At 48.8% G+C, this 23,678-nt stretch overlaps 2 protein-coding genes across 4 annotated transcripts in view; both read right to left on the reverse strand.

The window, feature by feature from the left end:
• Positions 1-9,371, reverse strand: part of RALGDS (ral guanine nucleotide dissociation stimulator) — a 62,908-nt gene extending 53,537 nt beyond the window's left edge. The window contains exon 1 of the mRNA XM_075055619.1: positions 9,140-9,371. Within this exon, the coding sequence (XP_074911720.1) occupies positions 9,140-9,157 (18 nt within the window). The 5' untranslated portion in view covers positions 9,158-9,371. The remainder of the gene's footprint in view (positions 1-9,139) is intronic.
• A 2,742-nt stretch (positions 9,372-12,113) lies between these two features.
• On the reverse strand, positions 12,114-22,394 carry GBGT1 (globoside alpha-1,3-N-acetylgalactosaminyltransferase 1 (FORS blood group)). 3 transcript variants are annotated; one of them, XM_075054868.1, is made up of 8 exons: positions 22,190-22,394; positions 22,031-22,101; positions 21,317-21,424; positions 20,167-20,229; positions 18,783-18,833; positions 18,646-18,681; positions 16,415-16,549; positions 12,114-15,955 (listed from the first exon to the last, which is right to left on the reverse strand). In XM_075054868.1, exons 3-8 carry the CDS (start codon positions 21,376-21,378, stop codon positions 15,271-15,273), a joined length of 1,032 nt encoding a protein of 343 aa, XP_074910969.1. In that variant the 5' UTR covers positions 21,379-21,424; positions 22,031-22,101; positions 22,190-22,394; the 3' UTR covers positions 12,114-15,270. The 3 variants fall into 3 exon arrangements, with proteins under 3 accessions (XP_074910969.1, XP_074910970.1, XP_074910971.1); XM_075054869.1 differs by lacking the exon at positions 22,031-22,101 and having other exon boundaries at positions 22,190-22,393; XM_075054870.1 differs by lacking the exons at positions 21,317-21,424; positions 22,031-22,101; positions 22,190-22,394 and having other exon boundaries at positions 18,646-18,707; positions 20,167-20,182.
• Positions 22,395-23,678: the final 1,284 nt, after the last annotated feature.

Raw genomic sequence — 23,678 nt, forward strand, 5'->3', positions numbered from 1 at the left:
GGAGCATTCGCCAGAGACAGAGTGTCCACTAATTCACCCACTTGGTCGAGCCTCCAGCACTGGGCAGGGTTGTTCCCTTCAGCATATTTTCCAGGGCTTAGCTGAAGCTTAAACAAACCCGAAGGAGGAGGTTCCTGTCCCCCCACCCGTGGAGCCTGCTCTCGTCCATAGGACACTGTGCTGCAGAGTCTAAAACCGTCTCAGCTCCTCATGCATACTGTAGCCTACATAACACGTGGCCAAGAGGTTATCTGCAGATCCACATCACTGCTCCGTGTCACTTGGCAGGCAACGCAGCTTGGAGGTTTCCAGCCCCACACACTAAGCCAAAGGCTCTCCCGATCCTCCCTCTTCGTGCTTGCTTTGCAGGCTAGGGCGTTTAAAGAAGTTTCCACCATGTGCAGTCCCCTCTCTGCCAGCTTGTGCTAGCCATGGGGATGGGAAACACTAGTTGCACAGCCAGGTTCCTGAAGCAGGTTGACTTTCCTGGAAGTTTCCTTCAGGGCTCCCGTTCAGCTGCTCCCCACCCTCCCGATACAACGGTGAAGGGTTTGACATCGCTTCCTCGGCTGCGAGGGGAGCCGATGCCTTTTGCAGACCTCTCCCAAGAGGCATGGCCCTGGATCAGAGAGGGAGAGGCACTTCAGCCTGGACCACCCTCTTAGGAGGGTGAGGAGGGCAAGGACACGGCAGGGTGGGACTGACCAAACCCCAAGGCTGTCAGCTTCGGTGGACACAGTCCAGAGAGCGCAGAGGCCCTTCCCTGACCTCTCCGAGGGCTGCGGCTGGACCTCAGCTTTCCCAGGCCTGGCCCCCATGCAGCACAGACGTGCAGCCTACCACGGAGGGGGCTGCACCCCCCCCCCCGGCCCCATCCCCTGCCAGCTCTGCAGCCCCTTGGGGGCTGGGAGCCCGCTGCAATTTGGGGATGGCAGGTTGTGAGCTCACTTTACATTGCACAGATTAACGAGCCCTCCTACTAACCTGTTGTCTCCAGATGCTTTCTTACAGCAGAGAGGTGGGCGAAGTCCCCTCAGGCATTGCAGAGCAGCGCCTACTCTCAGCTTTTAGGCCAAGCCACCATTTTTGGCTGGAGAAAGGGAAAATTTCCCGCACCAGCCCAGCAGTAGACATGGGAGCTAGGGAACACCATCCAGCGCTTTGGGACATGCAGCTGGCACCACAGGGCTGCATCAGCATCCTGACTGCCCATGTGGTCCCGGGCACCGCACCGACCAGGACCCCCTGCAGCCAGAGAAACACGTGGCCGGCACTGGCGGACCAAAAGCATCCTCTGCCACCAGAGTGGCACCCAGCATAGGAGGTGGTATGTCCTCCCTCCAGCACCGTACCAGTCTCTCGCCACACACCCAGCACAGCCATCTAGTGACTGTACTGTAAATCGGATGAAACTCAGCCCTGGAGGCCCACCATTGATTTCCGTTGCCTAACGACAGGAAAGCTTTATAATCCTATTAACTAAACACCCTTTCAAGCAGCACTGGGAACAGCGCAAAGGGGAGTTGTATAAGCAGTTAGAGCCACCCGGTGCAGCGGCTGGCTCCGATAGGTGCTGGGTGAACTCCCCAAAAGCAGGGCTTCAACACCTGCAGTGTCGGTGGTGGCCCCCCCAAAGACATGTTGGATCCTACCAAGAAACACACGCTTCGGCTGCATATCGCTGGCCAGAGAGCAAAGGAGCTAGGAGGCCTTGCACAGGAAAACGGTGCGCGCACATGCAAACTTGCAGGACTTGGCCCCTGAAATATTGATGAATATCATCGCATTTCAATCTCTTCCTAATTACCACCACCCTGGTCATACTTATGGATGTTCCCCAGCAAAAGATACACTGCTTTGGCCAAAATATATAAACATTTCATGGAAGAATGTGAATTTCATTGCAACTTCCTAAGGAGAAGGGATACATTTCAGAATACTTCTATTTGCAAAACGTTTCAAGATTGCATCCCTCCCCCCTAGTTTGCAATGACAGCCAGTTTGGAAAAAAAATAAAAATCAAGCTTGCAGAGGATGTAAAAATCCCAATTTCTCACCCAGCCCCAAGTACCCCAGAGCCATGCTGCATTTCTGTACAAGGATGAGAAACCTCCACACTCCGGAGAGCTCCAAGAAAACGCTGCTGAGCCACACGCAGGGACGGAGACCAGAGCAGCCGTGGGTACTGTGGCCAGACCTCCCACCAAGTGCCACAGGAGGGGCTGTGCCACCGTGCAAAATACGAATGCCTGACTGAAGCCTCATTCAACTAAAACCCCTTTGGGTCCAGATCACCTCCAAATGGCATGGTCAGGATAGCTGCAGCAGTTAGCCTGAGGAGGAGGGTCTGTGCCGTGGCAGGAGGGAGATAAATGCCTTTCCACCAGCGGAAATGTGCCTTCCCCAGACTGTGGAAGCATTTATCAGTCATCTCCCCTTCCCTTCCCTTTAATTAGTAATTCACACAGCATTGCAAATTGCTAGGCCTAATATTTTCCACAACGGGTTATGAATGCAGAGGCACAGGACAAACTCTTTGTCAGGGGACACGATCCTGCAGGCATCCCCGTCAGTGCCACGCGCAGTGATGGAGCAGGAGGCTGGTCACAGTTCTCCTGAACAAAACCCTTCCCCTTTTTAGTGCTTATCCCACTGGGGGCAAAATAAACTGCCCTCCATGAGCACTGGGGAAGGAGCGTGTCCGATTGCCCTGTACTGGGACAAGGTTGCAGGGCCACAGGCTCTGGCTTGCAAACCCACCACACCGAGGCACAGCACTTGCACCAGCGTCGTTATTTTGGTGCCACCGAGGACAGCACAGCTACCAGAAGCGCCTGCCTGTCACCATGGAAATGCTGAACAGGAGGGTTTGAAGCCTGCTGGGACTTTCAACCTCTGCCAAGCAAAACAGGGCCCTTAAACAACCACAAACCCTGTGTGTTTGTATGAGGAAAAGACTCGCGCTCTCCTTAGCCTGCTGGGCATGAGGCAGCTAATGTGGGACTTCTCCCAGGGAAACAGCCACTTGAAGGAAGGACATCCTCCCTGCTCCTCCAGCCTCCACACACGCAGAGCTCAGACCCATCCCTTAGCTGTTCCTGCCCTGGACCAGCTGTCCTCTCCTGACGTGCACCCACCAAATTTGCCCCACAGACACCCCACAGCTCAGGCAACAGTGGTTGTCTGGTTCTGCACAGCCAATGCTTTTGCACACCTCAATCACCACTGCCGTGGGAAGAATCCTCCATCCCCTCCCAGCAGACTTGACCACTGGCCCTCCTCCCGGGGCTGCCCAACCTCCTTGGAGAGGGGCTAGAAAGCAGCCAAGGGCTGGCCATATTCCTGTTCCCCACAATTCAGAGCAGAGCACACAGCAGGAGCCACCCTGACCAGAGCGTTTCTGCCTGCTCTGGACCTTGCTGCACCATCCCAGCCACCCATCAACCGTTTTGCATGCTGGTGGCATCTCCTTCCTAGGGAAGCAAAGAGCCATGACCGCATGGGACACAGCACTGGGCAGGATGGGCAGGAAACACACGGTGGGAAATCCGCTGAGAGAGGGAGGCAGTGGGGCCAAAAAAGCAGGGCAGGGTGGCTGCCAGAGATTTCAAAGGGGCCTGCGGGCTGCCCTGTGAAATGACCCTGACCTCCCCATCCCGTGCCGACAGCCCGCATGGAGCCAGGCAGGCTCCTTCGGCGCTGAACGTGGCCTTTGCAGTGTTTGCTTCCTGCCTTCAGGCCAGGCAGGGCGTTTATAGCAAGGGAGTGGGAAACAGATTGGGACCGCATGGAAGAGGAAAGATAAAAAAGAACAGCGGATGTCCTGAGAAACCCACGAGGGTCCAAGTCAGACAGAGCTTTCAGGGTAGTATCAGCCAGCACGTGCCTTCGGGGAGGCTGCGAGCAGGTTCACATGGGCACACAGTGAATCCTGGGCAGAGGGAGAGCATCGCACCTAGGCTGTGCCAGCAACCTGCACCCTAGCTGCCTATCCACTCCTCTGATAATGCCAGGAATGCTTCTTCAGTCACACAGGTGATCCCTCCTAACAGCGCTGGTCAGCCTACAGCAGTCAATATCTGCACCACACCTCACATATTTTCTCTCCCCCCTGCTCCCTTTCTTTTCTAGGCCCTAGAGGGAAGCGTGGAGCCTTATCTGGGATGCTTTGACATCCCAGAGCTCTGGCACCACATCTAAAGCCTCTCTGATTTTCTCCAGATCCTACACAGAAGCAGGACAGACCAAAGGAGGGCTTCTCCACCCTCTCCAAGCTGCAGCAGGCAAGCAACCCATCGGGGCACAGCTGCACCCCTTCCTTCCCCTCCACTCCCCTCACCCTGCCTCTTTCCTTCCTTCCCCCCAGCTTTGAAATCTCCAGACAGGGTGGTGAAGGACATTGTATTGCAGCTACAGCTACTCCAGGGAGCACGCAACATTCACCAGCCCCAAGCGCAGGACGGCAGGAGCCTGCGGGGCCGCACTGGAGCACAGCTTAGTGAACCCAGGAGCACAGGGCAGCTGTAAATCTTTGCAGTGGATGAACTCCTGCTGCACTCCCAGGCCTCGAGGGAGCGGGAACTCTGTCCTGGAAGCCTGTGATCCCCCGGCACGCCACCACCGAGCCGACTTTGACGTCAGCTCATGTCTACAAATATTGTCTTTGACCCAAGGCCAAAACTTGCAATGCAGGGGAAAATCAGTGGAGAAAACAAATATCCGCAGAGATAGCCCGCAGAGAGCCTGTTCCAAGAGTGCTGGGTGGCAAGGGGCAGAGGACTGAGGGCAAATGCACAGGCACACCCAGGGTGACTTGGGAGCCAAAAGGTCCCCAAGAAATCAAGTTATTTAAAATGCAAACCCCCAGGGAAAACAGATGGGTGAACCCTCACTACAGGTCACACAGGCTGGACTCGGGCAGTCCCAGCAGGAAAACCTTCTAACATCTGGAGGCTCTGCTGCTGCCAGCAGATCCTACAGCAGGCAGGGGCTGGACCCAGACAGAGCAAATTGGATATCTGGGAGACAGCTCAGCACCCAAACAGCTGGCTGCCACGGCCACTCCTGAATACCTGGTGCTGCTCCAGCCACTGGGGCGGCAACACAGCGTGTTCAACCACACTGCCCCATGCACGTATTTAAATACTACTACACCAACACTAACAGCACAGATGTGGCAGCCTGGAAAGCAGCAAAGCCACCTCTCCCAGCCACTGCTGATGGAAAGGTCACGCGTTTGCCTGTTGTTTACTGAGTGCTAGGGAAAGCTGGGGGATGGGTTGACTGGTGACAGTGGGAACAAGCACAAAAGGGAGCTGTGGATCAGGGCTTTCTTTTTATAGGAGGGACCAGCGATTGACATAGCCTTGCTAAGGACTCATAGCAGGCCCACGGTGGCTTTGGGATTGTACCTCAGGTCTCCAAGGATGAGGCTGGCTCATATTACTCATCACCAAGCAGCCAAACACAGCTCCTCCTTGGTGAGCAAGACGCGAGCACCAAGCTCCACTGAGCAGATCCGCACCCAGCAGCAGAGCCCAGCCTGGCGTTCGTGCCCCCTTCCAAGAGAGCCAGGCGCCTGCCATGCCCCGGCTCCCATCACCACCGACCCTTCTCAGCACTGATAAAGGCAAAATCCAAGGCAATAACTCATAGGGAAACCAACAGTGCCATCTGCTGCTCAGCCCCGCTCGGCCCCAAACAGCCGGACAGCCCGCAGCCTGCCCTCAACAAGGCATTCGCACGGGGTTACACAGCTCGCACCAGTCACAACAGCATGCAAACTGCATCCCCAACCAGCACCAAGCCAGGCACGGAGGCAAGCATCGCTGCAGCGGGAAGGCAACCCTGCAGCAGTGCTGATGGCCACCCGCAGCTGAATGACTGGCGACAGCCTCTGGTTTGGACAGAAGAGCAACGGACAGCAGGACGGGAAGGTGGAGCAGAACAAGAGAGCGTCCCAGAGCCCATTTAGTGACTGCAGCATGTGAAGGAGACGGAGGAATAAATAAGCTCACTTGGGAAAAGCGAGCAAACAACCCCTCTCCTCCATCAGCACCCTCCAGGTGAAGCACATCTTCCAGCCTCTACAGGCAAGGTGAAGGGGGAAGAGGCAAACAGCCCCTAACACTCACCAAGCCTTGGCAACCTAGCTGACACCATCCCGAACACCTCCTTTGGAGAGAAATCCCAGATTGTGGCACTAGATACTATGCACTCCCACATGTACTTTGTCACCCTGATATCCCAGGGAAACTCCAGGTAGTGGGAACACCTGGGAGAGCAGGGTCAGCCTGAGGGAGCCAAGAGCAGTTTCTCTGCACCTCCAGCCCCAGCAACTGTGTGTAGTTGCCAATTAGCCAGCCCTGCTCCACAAGTGATTGCAGTTTGGTGGCAGGTGAAGCAGCTTCTCTGCATGTACCGCCTGGAAAGCATGCTGGCATCCTCCATGAGACATGTGTTGCTATAGCAATGGGAAAGGTATCAGAAGCAAAACCAGCATTGATGGATAGTGCAGACTGCTTTTAAGATTACCACACAAGATAGCCCCCCTGCTTCTCCAGGTCCAGTAGCCAGGCACCATATAGGGAATGGCAGAGTGAGAACACTGCGAGGAACTGAAAAACACAACCCCAAAGATGCCCAGAATAAACACAGTTCTGAAAAGCCCCTCCTTTCTTCATATAAAGGGTCATCTCAAAGCAGACTGACCCCAAAGATAATAAACTACAACGAACTACAGGATGTCAAATCAATCATTACAATATCCCAGAGATTTACTCTGGAGCCTGCAGCAGTTGCTGCATCCTCTGTTCACGTCTGATCAGCCCTATCTGCAGGCACATACACGCATGCATGAGTGGGAGCTCCAGATGGAGCAGCTGAAGCACGCTGAGGAGGGACTTTGCATCTCTCCACCCGCTTCCTCCCAGACCCTGCTGCCAGCTGGACTCTTGCTTGCTGTCACTTGTTGCCAACTCGCCCTCCTACCCGTGGCAGAGCACCACCAAGAGTTAACTCCCAGCCATTGGAGACACTTCAGACACAGCTCCCTTCTCTGCCTCAGAGCAGATGACAGACACACAAAAACAAATTCAGCTCCAGCCTTGCCTGCCTGCACTCAGGCACTTCTGCATCCTGCCCTCAGCCAGCCCCAAGACTGCTTGTCCGCCATCTGCTCCCTTCTCCAGCCCAAGCAGCCAGTAAGGGAGGGAGGGGACGAGTCTGCAGCTCTGGGAGCTTGGTTCAGGATGGAAGCCACCTTCTGACCCAGCTCACATGCAGCTTTCGGTTTTAAAGGCTTGCACATGAACCTTTGCTTTCACATGTCGTGACACCCTGAACAACACACCTGGAGCAATTAAATCAGAGATTAAAAAAAATCTTGTTTGCTCAGCTTATTTACTTTGCAGCACTCAGTTTTCCCAGTTGTTTGTGTGGGTCTTTCCCTTAGCAACCAGGGAGAGAAACATTTATGAGGCATGAAAAATGTAGCTGTACAGCCATAAGAACTGGCAGGGTGCGGCTGCGGGTGCAGCTGGAAATTCCTCTTAACTGGTAGTCACAAATGACGGGACTTCAATGAATTGCACCCCTTAAATAGCAAAGTGGTTCATCCTCTTCAAGCAGGACGTGTAGGCAGAATCAGGACTTCCAACCTGTGCTCTCCATGATAACATCCACCATGCAGGATCCTAAGGCTTGTAACAAGTACCTCTACATGCCTCAGTTTACCCATATATAAAATGGGGGCAACTATAAAAAGTGATGGGAAGGCTAAAGTTGAGACCTTAGTACAAAGCACTCCACAGGAATGCAACATGGAAGGGAGACTGAGCTCTGGACACCTTTTTCTAGACAGCTTTACACCTAAGAATTTTCTGGATCTCCCAGCAAGGTTATTCTCCCCGGTCCACAGCCATGGTGGTAGAGTACTCTTATTCTTGACCCTTGGCAGGGTCAGGATCCAAACCCTGGTATTTTGGTTGCCAATCCCCTTTTCCAAAGGGACATGCCACATCCAGCATGCACGCATACTGGCACTAGCTCCTGCCTCACACACTTACCCCCAACAGACCTAATTTAGCTCTTGTTTATAGGGCTGGATCAAGCCAAATGAGGCCCAGACCAAATGGACCCACTGGGTGCAGGAGGCGGCTCTGGTATGTACATTTTCCAGGCCAAAAATGGATCCCAGCCCACTTTTCCACCACAGCATCAGCCCTTCCCTTTATTCATTCTTGGGCTCCCAGGAGCCATCACTGCCCACTTACCTTCCCACCACCACCACCAGGGCAGCAGCACAGACCCCCCCTCCCTTCCCAGGGTTGGGGTCGGGAGGAGAACATGGGAAGAGGAATACAAAGTATAAAGTCAGGGGAGCATCAGGACCAGAGAGCCACATCCTGATGAGACCCCCAAATTTCATGCGTTTGCTTCATCCTCCCCTGCCCCAAAAGCACTTTTGGGTTTCTGAGCATAGAGCTTTTGTCCACCTCAGCTCAATTTAGCTTCGTTTAGCCTCATAAACACACCAGGCAGAGATAAGGGACCTCCTGGTGCCCCTTGGCCTAAGCGCTGCCTGGAGAGCTGCAGCCCTGGCTTGCTGGCACAGCACGCAGCAGCTTTGCAGCCTGCCAGCAGCCACACAGCTCCGTAACGGCTGCAGCGTCGCACTGGCAGCTAGACCCTGTCCCAAACTGTCTTCCTTTCGTTCCCAATCCGTCATCCCCACTTCTACTCGCCGCACTCATCCATTACATAAAAAAAAACAAACAAAAAAAGAGATCCCCCGTCCCCCCCGCAAAGGCTGCTGCTTCTCCTCCGCCAAAGCTCACGCAGCAGACCAGAGGTCTGGACTGCTAGCACGTAGCGTCCCCCTACACCAGCAGGCAGCAAGGGACAGGCACTTACGGGTACAGACCCCAAGGAAATCACCGACAGAGCCCACCCGCTCCTTGGCACCGCACATGCATTAGTCACCCGTCGCGGACACGCGTGGGCCGCCGTCAACCCCCTCTAGCCGGGGTGCCGAAGGGGACCGAGCTCGGCCGCCCCCGCTAGCAGCGCACCGGAGCTCGGGGGTACCGCCAAAGTGCTCCGGAGAGACAAAGCCGATGGGTGAAAAAACACAACTCACCTGAGTGTCGATCATCATCGTGCCCCGCGCATAGCCTCCGCCGGCCGCCCAGGGACAGCCGCTGACCCCCGCACCGGGGTTCCGCGGGGCCGGGCTCACCGCCCCTCCGCGCTGCCCGGCGGCCGGGGCCGGACCGCGCCGGCCATGGGGCCCCGGGGAGCGGGAGCCGGAGCCGGAGCCGCCGCCAGCGCGGAGCGCGGCCGGGAGAGCCGAGCGCGGGGCGGCACCGAGCGGGGCGGGGGCGGGCGCGCCGCTACCGGGAGGGCGGGGGCCGCGCCCGGCCTCTCCCGGTCTGGCCCCCCGCATCCCCGGGCGAGAGCCTGCAGGTGGGTGTACGTCTGCAGCGGGGGACCCAAGGGCAGCCGCACCGCTGGGCACACGCGTGCCCCCGTGGCACCCTCTGCTTGGGCACCTCTTCTTGGGTGCCCCCCCCCGCAGGAGGTGGGTGCTGTGGGTGCAGGACCCGTGGGAAAGCACCTTGCAGGCCTCGCCGGGGAGCGAGCGGCGGTTCGGAGAGGTTTGGCACGGCGCCGCTGTGCAGGCTATAAATAGGAGAAGAGCCTCGGGCAGAGGAAGGGTCCTTTGCTGGGAGAGATCCCCCCCCCCCAGTGCGCGCACGGCTGCCGAGTTCTCCCCAATAAGACACCTCTAACGAGGCGAGCCCGGCAGCCTGGCGCACCGGGACTGTGCACAAACATCCCCCCCCGGCTGCCTCATCTCTGCTCAACCCAATCAGCCGAAACGGGGCTAGGGGGTGGGGGGCACGGAGGGACCCCGGGAAAAAGCTGCTGGAGATTTTGGGTGCGCGGTCGGTGTGCTGGAGCTGGTTGAGACAGCGGGGGCTGAGTGAGCGGGGTTGCCCTGGAAACAGGCTGCGTGTGAACGGTTCCAGTACCCATAGTTTATGAGGCCGATGACATGTGCCATTGCAGAGTGATGTCAGGAGAAGCAGGAGCTGAGAGGAGGCTGCGTCACTCTGCACGGCCCAGTGCACCCGGCCGGTGCAATGCTCCTGGTTTGGGGATGCAAAGTCGGCCACCGCACTCCAGGGGACCGACACGCACCCCCGGCACCCACACGAGTGCCACCGCGTCCAACAGCCTCCCCTGCCCCAGGAGCCACCGAGCGGGAAGGACCAACTTTACCAGGGTCGCAGTGGGAATTGGTGACAAGGCACAGCCCATCTCCAGAGGGAACTGGTGACAAGGCACAGCCCATCTCCAGTGGGAAATGGTGACAAGGCACAGCCCACCTGTCCCGCTCCTCCGACACTCCAGGCCGGCAGAACCAGCAGCTCTGGGTGGGGAGCGTAGCCAGGAAAGGAAAAGGTGCTGCCAGGCCAATCGCTCTGGCACTAGATGCTGCTACAGAGCAACATCATTCTAATTATAGTAACGGTGTCAGTGCTGAACAGTGAGAAAAATACATACTTCAAAAGGTCTATAACTGTAATTGGGTGCTGGCAAAACTCACTAAAAAAAAACCACCCAGAATGAAGCACTTTTAAAAAGTAATTTGTACTCATCTGACTTGCTTTAAATTAGCTAAAGATTTGGGGGGGGGGAGGGGGGATGAGGTGGGCATACAAGCAGCAGAGATTTCTGGTTAAAACAGCCTTTCTATTCATATGGCTTTATACTAGTTTTACATAAAACAATGGCATTTGGTGGATCTATGTTTAATCTAAATATAGCCCAAGAAAAGTCAAGTCAGTACAGCACTACTCTTACACTTCGATAAAGGAGGGAGTCGGGTGGGTAGGCAGACATTTAAAAGTCACTCCTTCGATGCATTTTGCTAGCAATGCTTTCCTAAATTATTTGGTTGTGTGGACCTATGTGTGGATCAGAACTGCAGGATTGGGGATTTAGCGTGAGTAAAGTGCAACCCACTCCTGTAAATTTCTTCTCCAGTTCCTGCTGTCCCTGCAAGGGCCCATCACTGTCATTGTCACTCCACCTGGAGAGCAGCTGTTGCCCTCTGCATGTTTCACCCCTGGGGATCCCACGGAGACCTGCTGGGGCAGTGAGGTGAAGCAGAGCAGGGGGGATTCAAGTGAGAAAATAGTAACCCTGCTGCTTAGTGCTGCCCTTTCAGATTAGAGCAAATCCCCCCTGAGAAAGAAACTCATTCTGTGTATCTCACATTCACTAGCGAGCAACCAAGACTAGGCCCCACGCGGACACAGAAAAAGAGACAGTCTCTTCCTTGTAAAGCCCCAGGCAAAACAGGTAAGACAGAGGGTAGGAGAGTAAAACCAGCCGTTCTGGCAGGGAGCTCGTAGCTTCCAGCTCCTTTCCACCACTGTGCTGCTGTAGCTGCATTACGCCAGCCCAATGCACATGGGTATTCCCCAAGCCTGTTTTGTGCAGGGAATGTATAACCGATGTTTTTATCCTTCCTCATTCATGTCTGCTCAAAGACCATCTCATTTCCATGCCCCCCAGCCACAGATCTCACACAGAGAAGGTTTGACTAGGCCAGTCCTTTCATAACTATAGCCGCGTATCAAAGTGGTTCAAAATGACATTTCTGGTCAATAATGTCAGGCAACACCACCTGTGGGAGGGTTACCGGGAAATCCGAATAGGGGTGAAAAAGGGTGCTAGTCTGGCTTAATGGAAATTATTTTTGTCCTATCAGTGGGGAGAACGAGAGGATCACAGTCTGGCCCCACCTAGGATCATATTCAATGCTGGAAGTTTCTGTTTCTTGCTCCCCAGAGAAATTTTCCCTTTGGGGATGAATGCACCATGCAAGTCACCAGGCGGAACAAGGAAAGAAAAAGCCTGTCAGATGGATTCTTAAATTAGACGGACAATGAATGATGAGTCTGTTCCAGCTGAGCAGAAAGGGATGGATGGAACAAGGGGCCCTTGGGAAGGCAATAAGCTACTGATCTGAGGCTTGGTTAAGGACAAGCAGGGCTTGAGTCAGAAATACCTTGAAAGCATGATCAGATTCTCAGGCAGTGTAAATCGGCTGATGATTTATTTACATGTGGTGATTCACTTTTCATGTAGTACTGCATGCACGTTTCCAAGTCCAAATTCCCTTGGCACATAGACATGTGAGACTGCATTGTCCCCTTTGGCGAATGGAGCAAGACCTCACATGCAAGAGTGCCACTCTGCTGCCTTGCTACCGTGTGCCTCAGTTTCCCCACTGAGCAATGGATGGTGGTGGGGAATTCTGATCAGAAAGTAGGTCCTTGTGAAACTCCCATGCTGCCCACAAGCCTCAGGCTGCACAATCTAAATGAGAGAAGGAAAGCTTGCTGCTGGTTTTGGGGGAAGGGGATTAATCAGCAGGAGATGACAACTGAAGTCCAGGCTTTCATTAATTAGAGGAGGGCATGAGCTGATTCAGGGACCGTCTCTCACACTGCACTGGGGAGCGTGTTTCTGCAGTCACATTCTTCTGCTCACTGGAGACATAGGGAGTTTCTAGGTACTGCTTCAAATCACAGCCCTGTCGAGCAGAACTGTGTCACATAACATGTGACACAAGACATTCCCCTGGGGAGAAGCTGCAGGCCTGCCAGGAAGATAAACATGTTTGGCACTGCACAAATCAGGCCATTACCATGTCAATCACACGGTCCTGGATTCGGCCAAAAGGTGGCTAGGAAGCAGAGCCGGAGACCAAGCCTTTCACAGAAGTTTTTGAGAACAGGTACCCCAGAAACATAGGCCACCCTCTATCACGCATCATTTGTGCTGGAGAACTTCCTCTCGTGGTGGATTTAGTACAAGCTATGAATATCTGCACAGGAATTCAAGTAATTTAGTATGGCAGAATGGAGCCCAATGGCTGCAAATACAGACCAATTTAGAGCAGAATTAAGGCATAAGGGGAATTAGCCATTGACACAGCTGATCTATAGATTTGTGGCTGCTCTACCACTTCATGTTTTTATTGGATCTGAATGCTTTTCTGAGAGATCTAGCACAGACCAGCTATGTATTGTGAGCTTGATACTGACATCGGGAGATAAAATTACCTGGCTTGTCCTGTGCAGATCAGACTAGACAGTTCCTTTTGACTCATAAAAAAATCCATATGCATATATATAGCAACTGGCATAATGAGACCTTAGTTCCAGTCATGGCCTTCAGACACAACTGTTTTACAAATAAGAAATATACAATATTAATCCTGGAATCCTGGTGGGAATATATCTTTTTGGAAATATTTGGATAAGGATCTTTCTTCATCCTTTTGGCTTAGATGAGGTGCGTGGTTATCAAACATAGACATCTTCACAGGAGATTCAGTTTTGGTTTAGTTACGTAGAGGGATGTCTTCCTTCAGCACCACAGCACTAAGAACAGTCTGGAGAAAGTACAATAGGGTAAACCCTTTGCTGGATAAAGCATGAATCAACAGACCCAACTGCCACTAAGGGTTTTGGGCTGGAGGTATTTTGTGTACCTTATCTATATTATGGGTACCATGAAAGATTTTCTAATTAGTCTTCTGGAAGATGAAATGCCTACAATGACACTGGCAAGTGCCATTTTCAGCCGGCTCACACAGGACTGAAAGGGCTCATTAAGTCATTTGCAATAAGTGGTGGGGCCCTAAAGCTTCAAATACTTGATACACTGCCATACAGCAATTTTTCATGTGAAGAGAAGCAAGAACAGTCAGGCACCTCTTCCCCATTTTCTCTCTCTCTCTGCTAAATGAGCCTTTTTTTCTTTTCTTTTTTTTTTTTTTAAACTGTTCCCTTAGAAACAGTCAGCTTAGCCCTTTCACCCCTGCTTCTCCTCTCCGTGCTGTACAGCACTGCCATTCTCTGCTGCTCCCTGTGGTCCCTCTCCCTGCTTACATTAAATGAGCATGGCATGGATTTGCACAGCCCTTTGGTAGCATGCCTTGGGAGGTAACGGAGAAGATGTTTATGGCAGATGTGCTGCGGCAAGGGATGTGGCTGACGAACTTCCATGCTTTGACCTCAGTTGACAATTATGCTGTCATCGTTGGCAAGCTGTGGCTGTTCCCCTGTGTTTGGACCCCCACACACTTCTTCACCCGAGTGAGCTGTCAGGCTTTAAAGGCTGCAAAACGCCTGGTTCAGCTTCTCATCACATTCGTGCAAAGAAAATGCTAACCCCAGCCTACTTCCAGCTCTAGACTGAACTCACAGTTTCACTAGAGCATTTCATTATAAAATGAAATCACCCTGTTTGCTGGAAATACATCAGCTCTTACTGCCAGTTCCAGCAGCTTCTAGCCAATTTATTTCACAGAGCTTAGAAAAGTTGGAAAGGACTGAAGCAATGGATAGGAACATGAACCTCTCAATACCAGATTTTCTGTGTTGGAAAAGATTACATGATCTACAGAGACATGGGAACCAGGGAAAAGGTTCAGAGCACATCTGTGATTGAAATAAACCCAAACAAGTTCAGTCTGGGTCCGAGCTTTGCCAGTTCTGTCTAAACTTGGGTGTCCAAAACACAGATTGGAACATGGAAGATAACTGCTATATAAATTCACACTATTTGTCCTGTCAGACCAGGGTTCTTACTGGCAATGGCTGGCACCAGCTCTCCGCTGAGAAGGTCCAAGAAATCCTGTTGCACGCTAATCAGGGATAACTTGCTCTGAGCGCAAGTTTCCTCCTGATCCTGAAAAAGGGTGTGAGTTTAAATCACAATGCATGAAAATTAATTGCCCTGCAAAGCTGGATTTTTAAGTGAAAAGGTCTTTACTAAAACTCTAGGTCTTCTTCTCCACAGGAATGTCAAATACCATTTTGATCTTGCTAAGTTTCTGCTGGGCCTCAGGAAAACACTCAGGTAAAGGCATCTGCAGCCTTGCTATAAGGACAACCTTGCATTTGGTAACTGGCCTTCTGGATGCCTTTTTGTGTGCTGCAGCCTCAACCAGGATGCTTGTATTTACAAAGATTAGGAACCTAGAAACCTTTTCATTCTCACCTCCACTTTGGCTGCTGCTTCCGAAATGCATTAAGACTCCTATTCTCCAGAGAAATTATCCACATGTTCCTTTCTCAGTTTGTTCACACTGGGAACAAAAAATTCATGGTGGGGCATGTTCTGTGGGAGCTAATATTCAGTGGGTTTGATTGCGTGGAGGACACCTCTGCAGGGATTAGATAGTCAACCTCTTATCTCGTTGTAGTTCTTATCCACTGTGGAAAAACGTATGAGGTGAATTTCAGGGGGCTTTGGCTTCCTGTCATCCCATAAATACTCTGGAGAAAGCACTTTGGAGGGTTTGTGGGAGAGGAAGTGCCTGTTGAGATGACTTTCTTCCTGCCAGGCTGCCATGATCCCATTGGCTTTGTCCGCCAGGATGGTCATGTGGCAAGTCTTGGTGAACTCATAGACTTTCCTGACCAGCCCTCCAAACACGGCTCCTCCATAGTAGAAGTCCCCTTCTCCATCAGGGATGTAGGCTGCTGAAGAGCTCCTCCTCTCATAAGGGAACTGGCTTCGAGGGACATTGAAATAGCCAGGGTGTATGGCTGCTACTGTATCACCCAGGGTCTCGGGCCCCCAGGCATTGTAGAATACCATGTCAATGTCCAGGCAGAAGAGGTAGTCCACCTCCTGATGACTTGTCTCTGCTATGTGCTTGTTTATGGCCTCCATCCTGCGCATGGAGATCTCTTGCCAGCTGGAGTATTTCTTGATAGGGACAATGACAAACCTTCGTCCAGGTTGCAGCTGGACATCGGGAATTGTCTCAGGGTTGTCCGTGAAGATGTAATAGTTCACCCGATAGCCTTTCATGAAATGTTTCTCTGCCGACTCCAAGAAGCCGCCCACAAACCTTGTGTATCTGTGCAGACACAACACGTGAATAGCACAGCAGAGACAAGGGGATGCATGGTGGATTATGAAGGATACTTTAATGAATGGAAGAAGACAAAGGATGAAGAGTGTTGACTAGCTATTGCTGCAAGGATCCATACACTATACATGCAATAGGTAAAGTACAGTGGAGGACAAGGAACAAGTGGATTATCCCTACTTTGACCAACCAACCACCTATCTACAGCTGTAATACCCAAGGCACATGCTAGTTCTTAAAAAATACTGACCAGGCTTTCAGGTACCTTGGGTGCTGAGTCCGTTATCTTATAGGCTTGTATGATTATAGACACAATACCTGGGCATGAAAGTTTACTACAGATTGGGACAGATTTGAGCTCTGCTGAGGACAAGAAAAGCCAAAATGATCTTTTGACAGAGGAAGTACATCAACCCAAGAACTGTGCCCACTGAGTGGTTCACTTACTTTCCAATGGCAAAGGCTGTCACCCCTATGGTGAGGTTCAGTGGCCTGTAGGCACTGTCTAGGATCTCAGAATTGAAGGTTCCTTCCCAGATGATGGGGGCCAGCCATGGTGTGACTGTCAGCACATCCTGACGCCTGAAGGAAAAGAAAGGGAATGTTAATGAAATGTAACTGTTCCTTTGGTTTAAAGGCCAGTAAATGGGAAAGAAGCATTCAAAACAGAGTTAGAAGAAGAGTGTGTGTATCAGCATTAACTCATTATGGATATTATTATCTTCAGATTTTTTTCCCTGCCCTCTTATTTACGATTACTGAGCATGGACATTTCAGTTCCTGGGATGAAATTAAGCACTGTTTAACAAACTGGCAAAAACCCCAGGTTCTACTAAAATCTCATTTAAGCTCATAGGACTTTTCTGCTAAGGAGAGTTTAATGACCACTGAACTTACAGAATAAGAAGCTATGCATATTTGCTATCAGTCTGATGCAGATTGCTACATACAAACTAAAACACAAGTAATAATATGAATATTACTATGAAAATATACCCCATTGCTGTGTTATTAAAACACAGCTTGCGGCATGACAGTTTGTTTTTTCCAGTATTTATATATAGCTTTAACACATTCAGATATAATTTAAAATTCTGTATGTGAGCCAACATTCAAATGTGTAACAAAGTTATAGAAAATCCTTAATCTCCTGTGTGGGTAGTGGAAATATTGAATATATATGCAGCAGAGTCTGATTATGCCCTATTACAGCTACACAATGCTATTTCAACTTTCTTTGTTTTTAGGGTTTCATTCTTACCTTTTTGATTTTAAAACAAGATGTCATTTATAATGAGTAATTTACCCTAGCCCACTCACATTCGCCCCAGCCTATGATCTATAGCACTCTGCTAATGAAATTTGTCATGCATAGCACAGGGCCACACTTGGAGGCTGAAGCAGTCTCCCATCTGACACGCTCCCAAGGCAATAGTAGCACAAGAACCAAACCAAGGGATCTGTGGGGAGCAGTTTGATGGCTGAGGCAGCAGTACACTTTCAACCCAGATCTAATACTTTCAGTCTGAGTGGATAAGAGAATAACAATTTCACTCCCTCCTATAGAAGGCGTATGATTAAAAGATGAAATTATACAGGAAGAAGAATTTGGTTTGTAGAAAATGTACTAACTGAGCTGTTCTCCTTCTGGGTTAATTATCCTTTTTTAGATGAGGAGAGAGAGAGAGAGAGAGAAGGAAATCTGCAAGTTTGCTTCTTTAAGAAAGGCTTTTTTTTCATTTCATTTTAAAGGTCTGCACTGGGTTTCCCCATGACTCATTTCCATGGTATGCATCTCCTCAGTGTGTGCTAGTGAACTCCCTTCGGAAGACATAGAGCACTAAAAGCTACAAGATTCTCTCCTCATTTAGTCCAGTACATACTAGCTGATTTCGCACATTAATTTATTCAAATATGGAAGGGAGAAATATTCAGGCCTAGAAAGGCCTGTTGAAATAGTGGGGGGGAGGGAATATATGTATGTACCAACGGGGTGTGTATATTAATGTGCAAAAGAATGGTGGCTGTTGAAGGTGAACTGCTAGAGATAAGAGTCAGGTCATTGGAGCTGGACCAAAGGAGACTGCTAACAAACATGAGCTGACAAGGAGCATTTGCCTAAGTCACTTCTTAGCTGCTGCTGCCTGAAACCTTCCATGTCTGTTTAAACTCACTGGCTCGACGGCTTCTCATAGAGACTTGTCTGTGTGAGTGCCTGCAATCTGTTCCAGTGTAAGATCCAGCAGGTTAGCTGAAACCATTGCTGAAGGTCATACAAGGCACCTGCTTGATTTTGCCCTGAAATAGATTTAAAGCTCTCCCACAGCTGGTTACAGCTACAACACAGTTTCAGAAAGTACTTCTCACTGTCTTCCAGCTATTACATATTTCCCACCTCAAAAAAAGAGCGCCTGGCAGCAACCATGTAGATGGACTGTGTGTGTGTGTGTGCTAATGTATTAATTGGGAATTTACAGTAGGTATGTTAACAAGAATACAGTGGCTAAACTCAATCTTATAGCAGCATAGACAGCTGTAGACATACCCGTACGGTTAGCTTTCTCATGGAACAAGGTACTGTTCAGTGTGTACCAGGACTCTGAGACTGTGAGGGCCACAGAGCTTCCAAGCCAAAGTCAGCAGAAACAAACAACAAAGTTCAAAGAAAAAAAACTTACTTTGGAGCCAGCACTCTTGGCTGCTGATAAAATAATCTGTAAAAAAAAGGAAGAAATATCCACTGAATAATACATGAATATGCCCGGAAGAGAGGAACAGCAGTTTAAAGGTCAGGAAATAAAAAGCCAGTACTTACTGGGGGAAAAGCTGGATTAGCTTCTCTTCTGTGTATTGGAGTTTCACGGAGCTGCATGATGGGGAGAGAATAGAAAGGGATTGTAATGCTTTTCTTAAAATATGAACCAGGTTCAGCTTCAGGACCTGCTGCTGTACTGACAGCTGTCCCAGTCCTCACTCCAGTTACTGTGCACGCTGCTCTGCCTGGTACAGAGAGTTAGATGTTGCCTGTACACACATTCAGGGCTGTCAGACAAGTAACAGTTTTGAAACAGAGCACACAAAAGAACAAGGACAGAGAGATGCTGGCAGTTCTCCTAGTCTGTGGGTAAATCAGAGTTTAGGGGTCAAAATCCAGGGAAGGATATGCTTGCTGGGGACTGCCAGTACTGGTATTGTATGTGCTCCATTCCCTGCATAACTGTTCCTGTTCACCTGGAGGGCTGACCTACCTGAAATATATCACACTTTAAATAGCACAGAGAAATAAGCATCTTACTAGACATGATGTTTTTTAAAGGCTTGAAGTAATCAGAAATGCCTCTCTAAGAGATCATCTTTTCTATTTGCTTTGTTTTGTTTTGTTTTTACAAGATCAGTAACAACAAAACATTGGAAAAGCCATGGCTTGTCTTGTTACAGCTATGGTTCAATATGGCAGTGAATTCACTTAGGCCATGTACCCTGCTCCTCCACAGTGTAAATTCTCTTTTATGCAGCTTTGAGACAGCTTTTGGGACCCATGATAAGTTAGTTAACTGTACATTAGTTTGCATCACACAATGAAGCTGACCCCTTAAACTGTAAGGTTTCTGGAGAAGCAGCTACCCTTTCATTTGCTCAGAGCAGGCTTCTGGTTCACAACTCAAGCGCTGCCATAACACAAATACATTCATAAAGTGAGTGGAAAGCACAGATCATAGAGTGAAGAAGAGGAACACAATTAGGAGACTTGGGGGGGGGGGGGGGATATTCCTAACTCTGCCAGAACTCCTTATGTGATTGTTCATTTCACCTCTCTGACTTACATTTCTCCATGTAGTGAGCTGGGATACTTAATCAACAACTCAAAGCACAGAGAGATCCTGCGTGTACATGCGCGTGTGTGTGATTACACCCTGATAATAAAGCCAATGTTAACCTGTTAGTCATGGTCTCTCTGTGACCCACAACAAACAAGGCCTCACTCATGCTGTACAAATACAGAGCTGTCCTGAAGGGCAAGCAGACTAAAGCAGAAAAGGTTGCCTTATTACTATTTTGTTTTAGGAGAGTAACTAATTATAGATTCATAAAATAAAGAACAAGTGACTACTTGTTAGTAACTACTTATACTGTCAGTGAAGTACAGCTCCTGTAACAATCATCTGTGTTATTCATTACATACAAAAAGGGATACTTACAAGATTTGGGGGCAAGGAAGGTAATATGGGAGGTAGTGCACTTTTCTATTTCCAACTGTAATCCTGTGATAGCAAAGAAACCTTTTAAGACAGGTAATGTTAAAAGATACCTTCCTAGGATTTTCCAAGATCTTCTGACAATCTGGCACAGATTTTGAGAAGTAACTCTAGCTAACTGCATGTCTACTTTACTAATTAGTGTACGATCCAGGGTATTCATTTTTCAACGTAGTATATTGCTGATAAGGCATAAATGGGAATCTCAGAACAAAACGAGTCCAGAAGCATCCAGCTTGTAACATCAGGTCGAAGTATTATTATTTACACCAAGTGGTGTGCAAAATATAGGCCTACGCATTTTTGAAAAGCATACACAAATGGAGACACATAAGGCAATGCCCCAAATGGGTAAATACGTAATATACACTGATGTGTTATACTGACACTTCCTGGGACTTTAAATGCTGTGTGTGCATCCTTTAATTTTTTTTCCTCCCTTCAGTTTTGATCACAATCTATATACATTTTTATATACAGCACTTAATTACTGGTGAAATGCAGCTACCCACAATGTGAAACAAGAGCAAATGGCAACATCAGAAGTACAGTATAATTGATAATAATTTAATAATTAATAATCAAATAGTTAATAGAAATGCCTGATCTCAGATTCCTTTCAAACAAAGTTTGAGTTTGCTCAAGAGAATCTGTAAGGCATACTCAGTAGTCAGTATACTCAAAGCTACAAACATTCTCAATGTTTGAAAGCTACAATGTTTGACAGCTACAAAGCTATTCCTAGTTATATTGGAGTGAGTTTGGACTGTTTGAAGAGACAGATAATCATCTCTTTGAAGGCCTGAACTGAAATGTAACTGGAATATTCTGTACTTGAACTTTTTTTTGTGAGTCAGATACAGTGTTAGGAGCCTAATTTAGACACAGTTGGTCTTTCTCTCTCCCTTCAGAGGCTTCTCCCTCTACTAGTGCTACTTTATCTGTTATACCAATTACTGTTCTCTCTTAAAGCTCTAACAGGGACTTTCCATAAAATGCACCACCTATATTTTTCTGCTACTATGCTTTTTACCACAGTATAGATATAGACAGGATCTTTTAAATATGACCAATCTTGCCAGCAAGTGCTTACCAGATAAATGCAGTAACAACAAACAGACAGACAAGAGATCCCACCACTTTCCTGGAAATCATGCCTTCTAGAGTAGAGGAAGGAAGGGCAACTTCTTACTCTGGACAGCTTTCAAATTGCAAAGAACAAAAAAGCAAGGGAAATTGGCTATAAATATCTCATTATGAGAGAAATGGATTATTTAATCATAAAAGCATGAGGCTCTCCAAACAGTTTCATTTTAATTCAGTCTTTCTGAAATCAGGAACACGGAAGGAACCAGACTGTAAGAGCCAGGCCACTTAGTCACTGAGGCAGTTCCTGTAAACCATTTGAGAAATCTCTCCATTTCAGTGAGATCTAATCACAGTAATAAGTGTGCAAGGAACGTTTCTGATTTGATTCTAGTTTCTGTAGATTCCATTTATTCTTCTAAAGCCCACACCCTTTGCAATTTAGTAAACTTATCAAAATCAATCGTATCAGGTGATACGTAGAGCTAATACAGTTATCACTTCAGCTGATAAAACTCCATCTTTCACAGAAGAGTAACTGCCAGAGACAGCTCCCTCCAAAGATGCATGTAGGAAAAAGGTAAGCTGAAGTCCAATACAAGCAAAGAAACATTAGACAACAATAATTTATACTGGGTAACAATATTTCTCTGCAAGTCAAAGAAACTACTCCCTTTCCAACAGCCACAGAAATCAACTTCCCCTAGGTCAGCTGTCTTACCTTAAAAGCTCAAATTAATCCCTTTTCTGTTCACAGGGAAGTAAAGGTTCCCGCAGTGTGAACCACGGGACCTGTGACAAACACACAAAGCCTTTGCATGTGGCTCCAAAGGGGCTTGTTACAAGCACATTAATTATTATAGGCTACATTCATTATTACCTTTAGTGAATACAGAACTACGGTACTGCAGATAAGTCTCGTGTGTGTGCAAGCTCACTTCCACCTCCTCGGCATCTTCTGCGTCCACATAAAGTGCTCTCCTGCAGAGCAAGCTTTCCAGGCTGCTGCTGTAGGGACTGTAATGCAGTCTCGAGTTAGACGAAAGCGCATTCTAACATGTGACTTGAGCCTGGGGAAAAAAAAAAAAAAAAAAAAAAAAGGCTGTTTGTCAAACTCCTATTTATAGACAGTCAGTAGCATTGATGTTAGTGGGAGGAACCAGTACAGGGCAATTCCTTTTGGGAAGGCTGAAGTAAGCATCACAGAAATCTTTTCCGTCCTGGCCCTTGGTAAGGCATACAACAGTGCCAATGGATCTGAAAAGACAGTGGCAATTTTCCCACTTTAATTTCTTTGGTTATAAAAAGACAGGTAGCAAAAAGTTCTTTAATTTGCTTTATTATGACACACAGAAATCCTCTCTGCTGCTTCTTCCTCACTCTCCTGTCAACCAATCTAATCAGCTTTCACCAAGAAGCATCACAAAATCCCACTTTAAAAAAAAACCAACCTAAAAATATATGTATCTCTCAAGACCTTCCAACATTTAAAGCCTTCATGGATTCATGCGGAGCCGTTCTGGATTCTTGCCTAAAAATGCTGCAGATCCACAAATGTAGAAGGATTTGCAACCAGCCTCTCCTCTCTAGCAGTTACTCTATGCTTTGACTAGTTTTATCTAATTCCTGTGCTAATTCTGTGATGAGAGCTGCTAGACCGATGCCAGGATTTTTCAGTGCCACGTATCTGAGCTTGTGCTTGATCCCTCCAGCACATGCACAATGGACAAGTGTGTAAAGGGGAGTTCAAACAGTTGCTTTTCAATCATTCTTTGAGAGCTGGCTAGACATAGGGTGGGTAGGCAACCTATGCCAGTGCTTTACTGCCCTTCCTATCAGAAGGCTTCCTAATTTCCAGCCAGGATTTCACTTGCTGCAGTTTAGGTCTGTGCCTTTTTATGGCAGTGACCATGCACCTGGAGACTCCCTTTACATACCTGAAGGCTGTGATGTTTCCTTCCCTCTTCTATTTTGTGACCTCAACCACCACAACTCCTTCAGTCTTTCTTTGTAGACTGTTAACTTCAAGACCCATGGTTATTTCTGTCAATTCTGTTTGAATTCTCTCTAATCAGTCTATTCTCATGCAATCTGGTGCCAAAACCCAACTACTTCTGCTGAGCCCTCACCAGTATTGAGTAAAGCAGGGTTACCCCACAAAACTGAAATGCTGTGATAGTTCATACATTCCAATATGACGGTTGCCTACTTTGCAAGAACACAGCACTGGTGATGACATTCAGCCTGTGGCCAAATGTAATCGACACGTTTTCTACGGAACCTGTCCTAGCCAGGTCTATGACACATAAAGCCTTGTACTTGACTTTATGGAATTATACTCCACTTTCGGGCTCTTTGTTTTTCTAAAA

This window comes from Buteo buteo, chromosome 23 (genome assembly GCF_964188355.1).
Source record: "Buteo buteo chromosome 23, bButBut1.hap1.1, whole genome shotgun sequence".
NCBI classification, from domain to species: domain Eukaryota; kingdom Metazoa; phylum Chordata; class Aves; order Accipitriformes; family Accipitridae; genus Buteo; species Buteo buteo.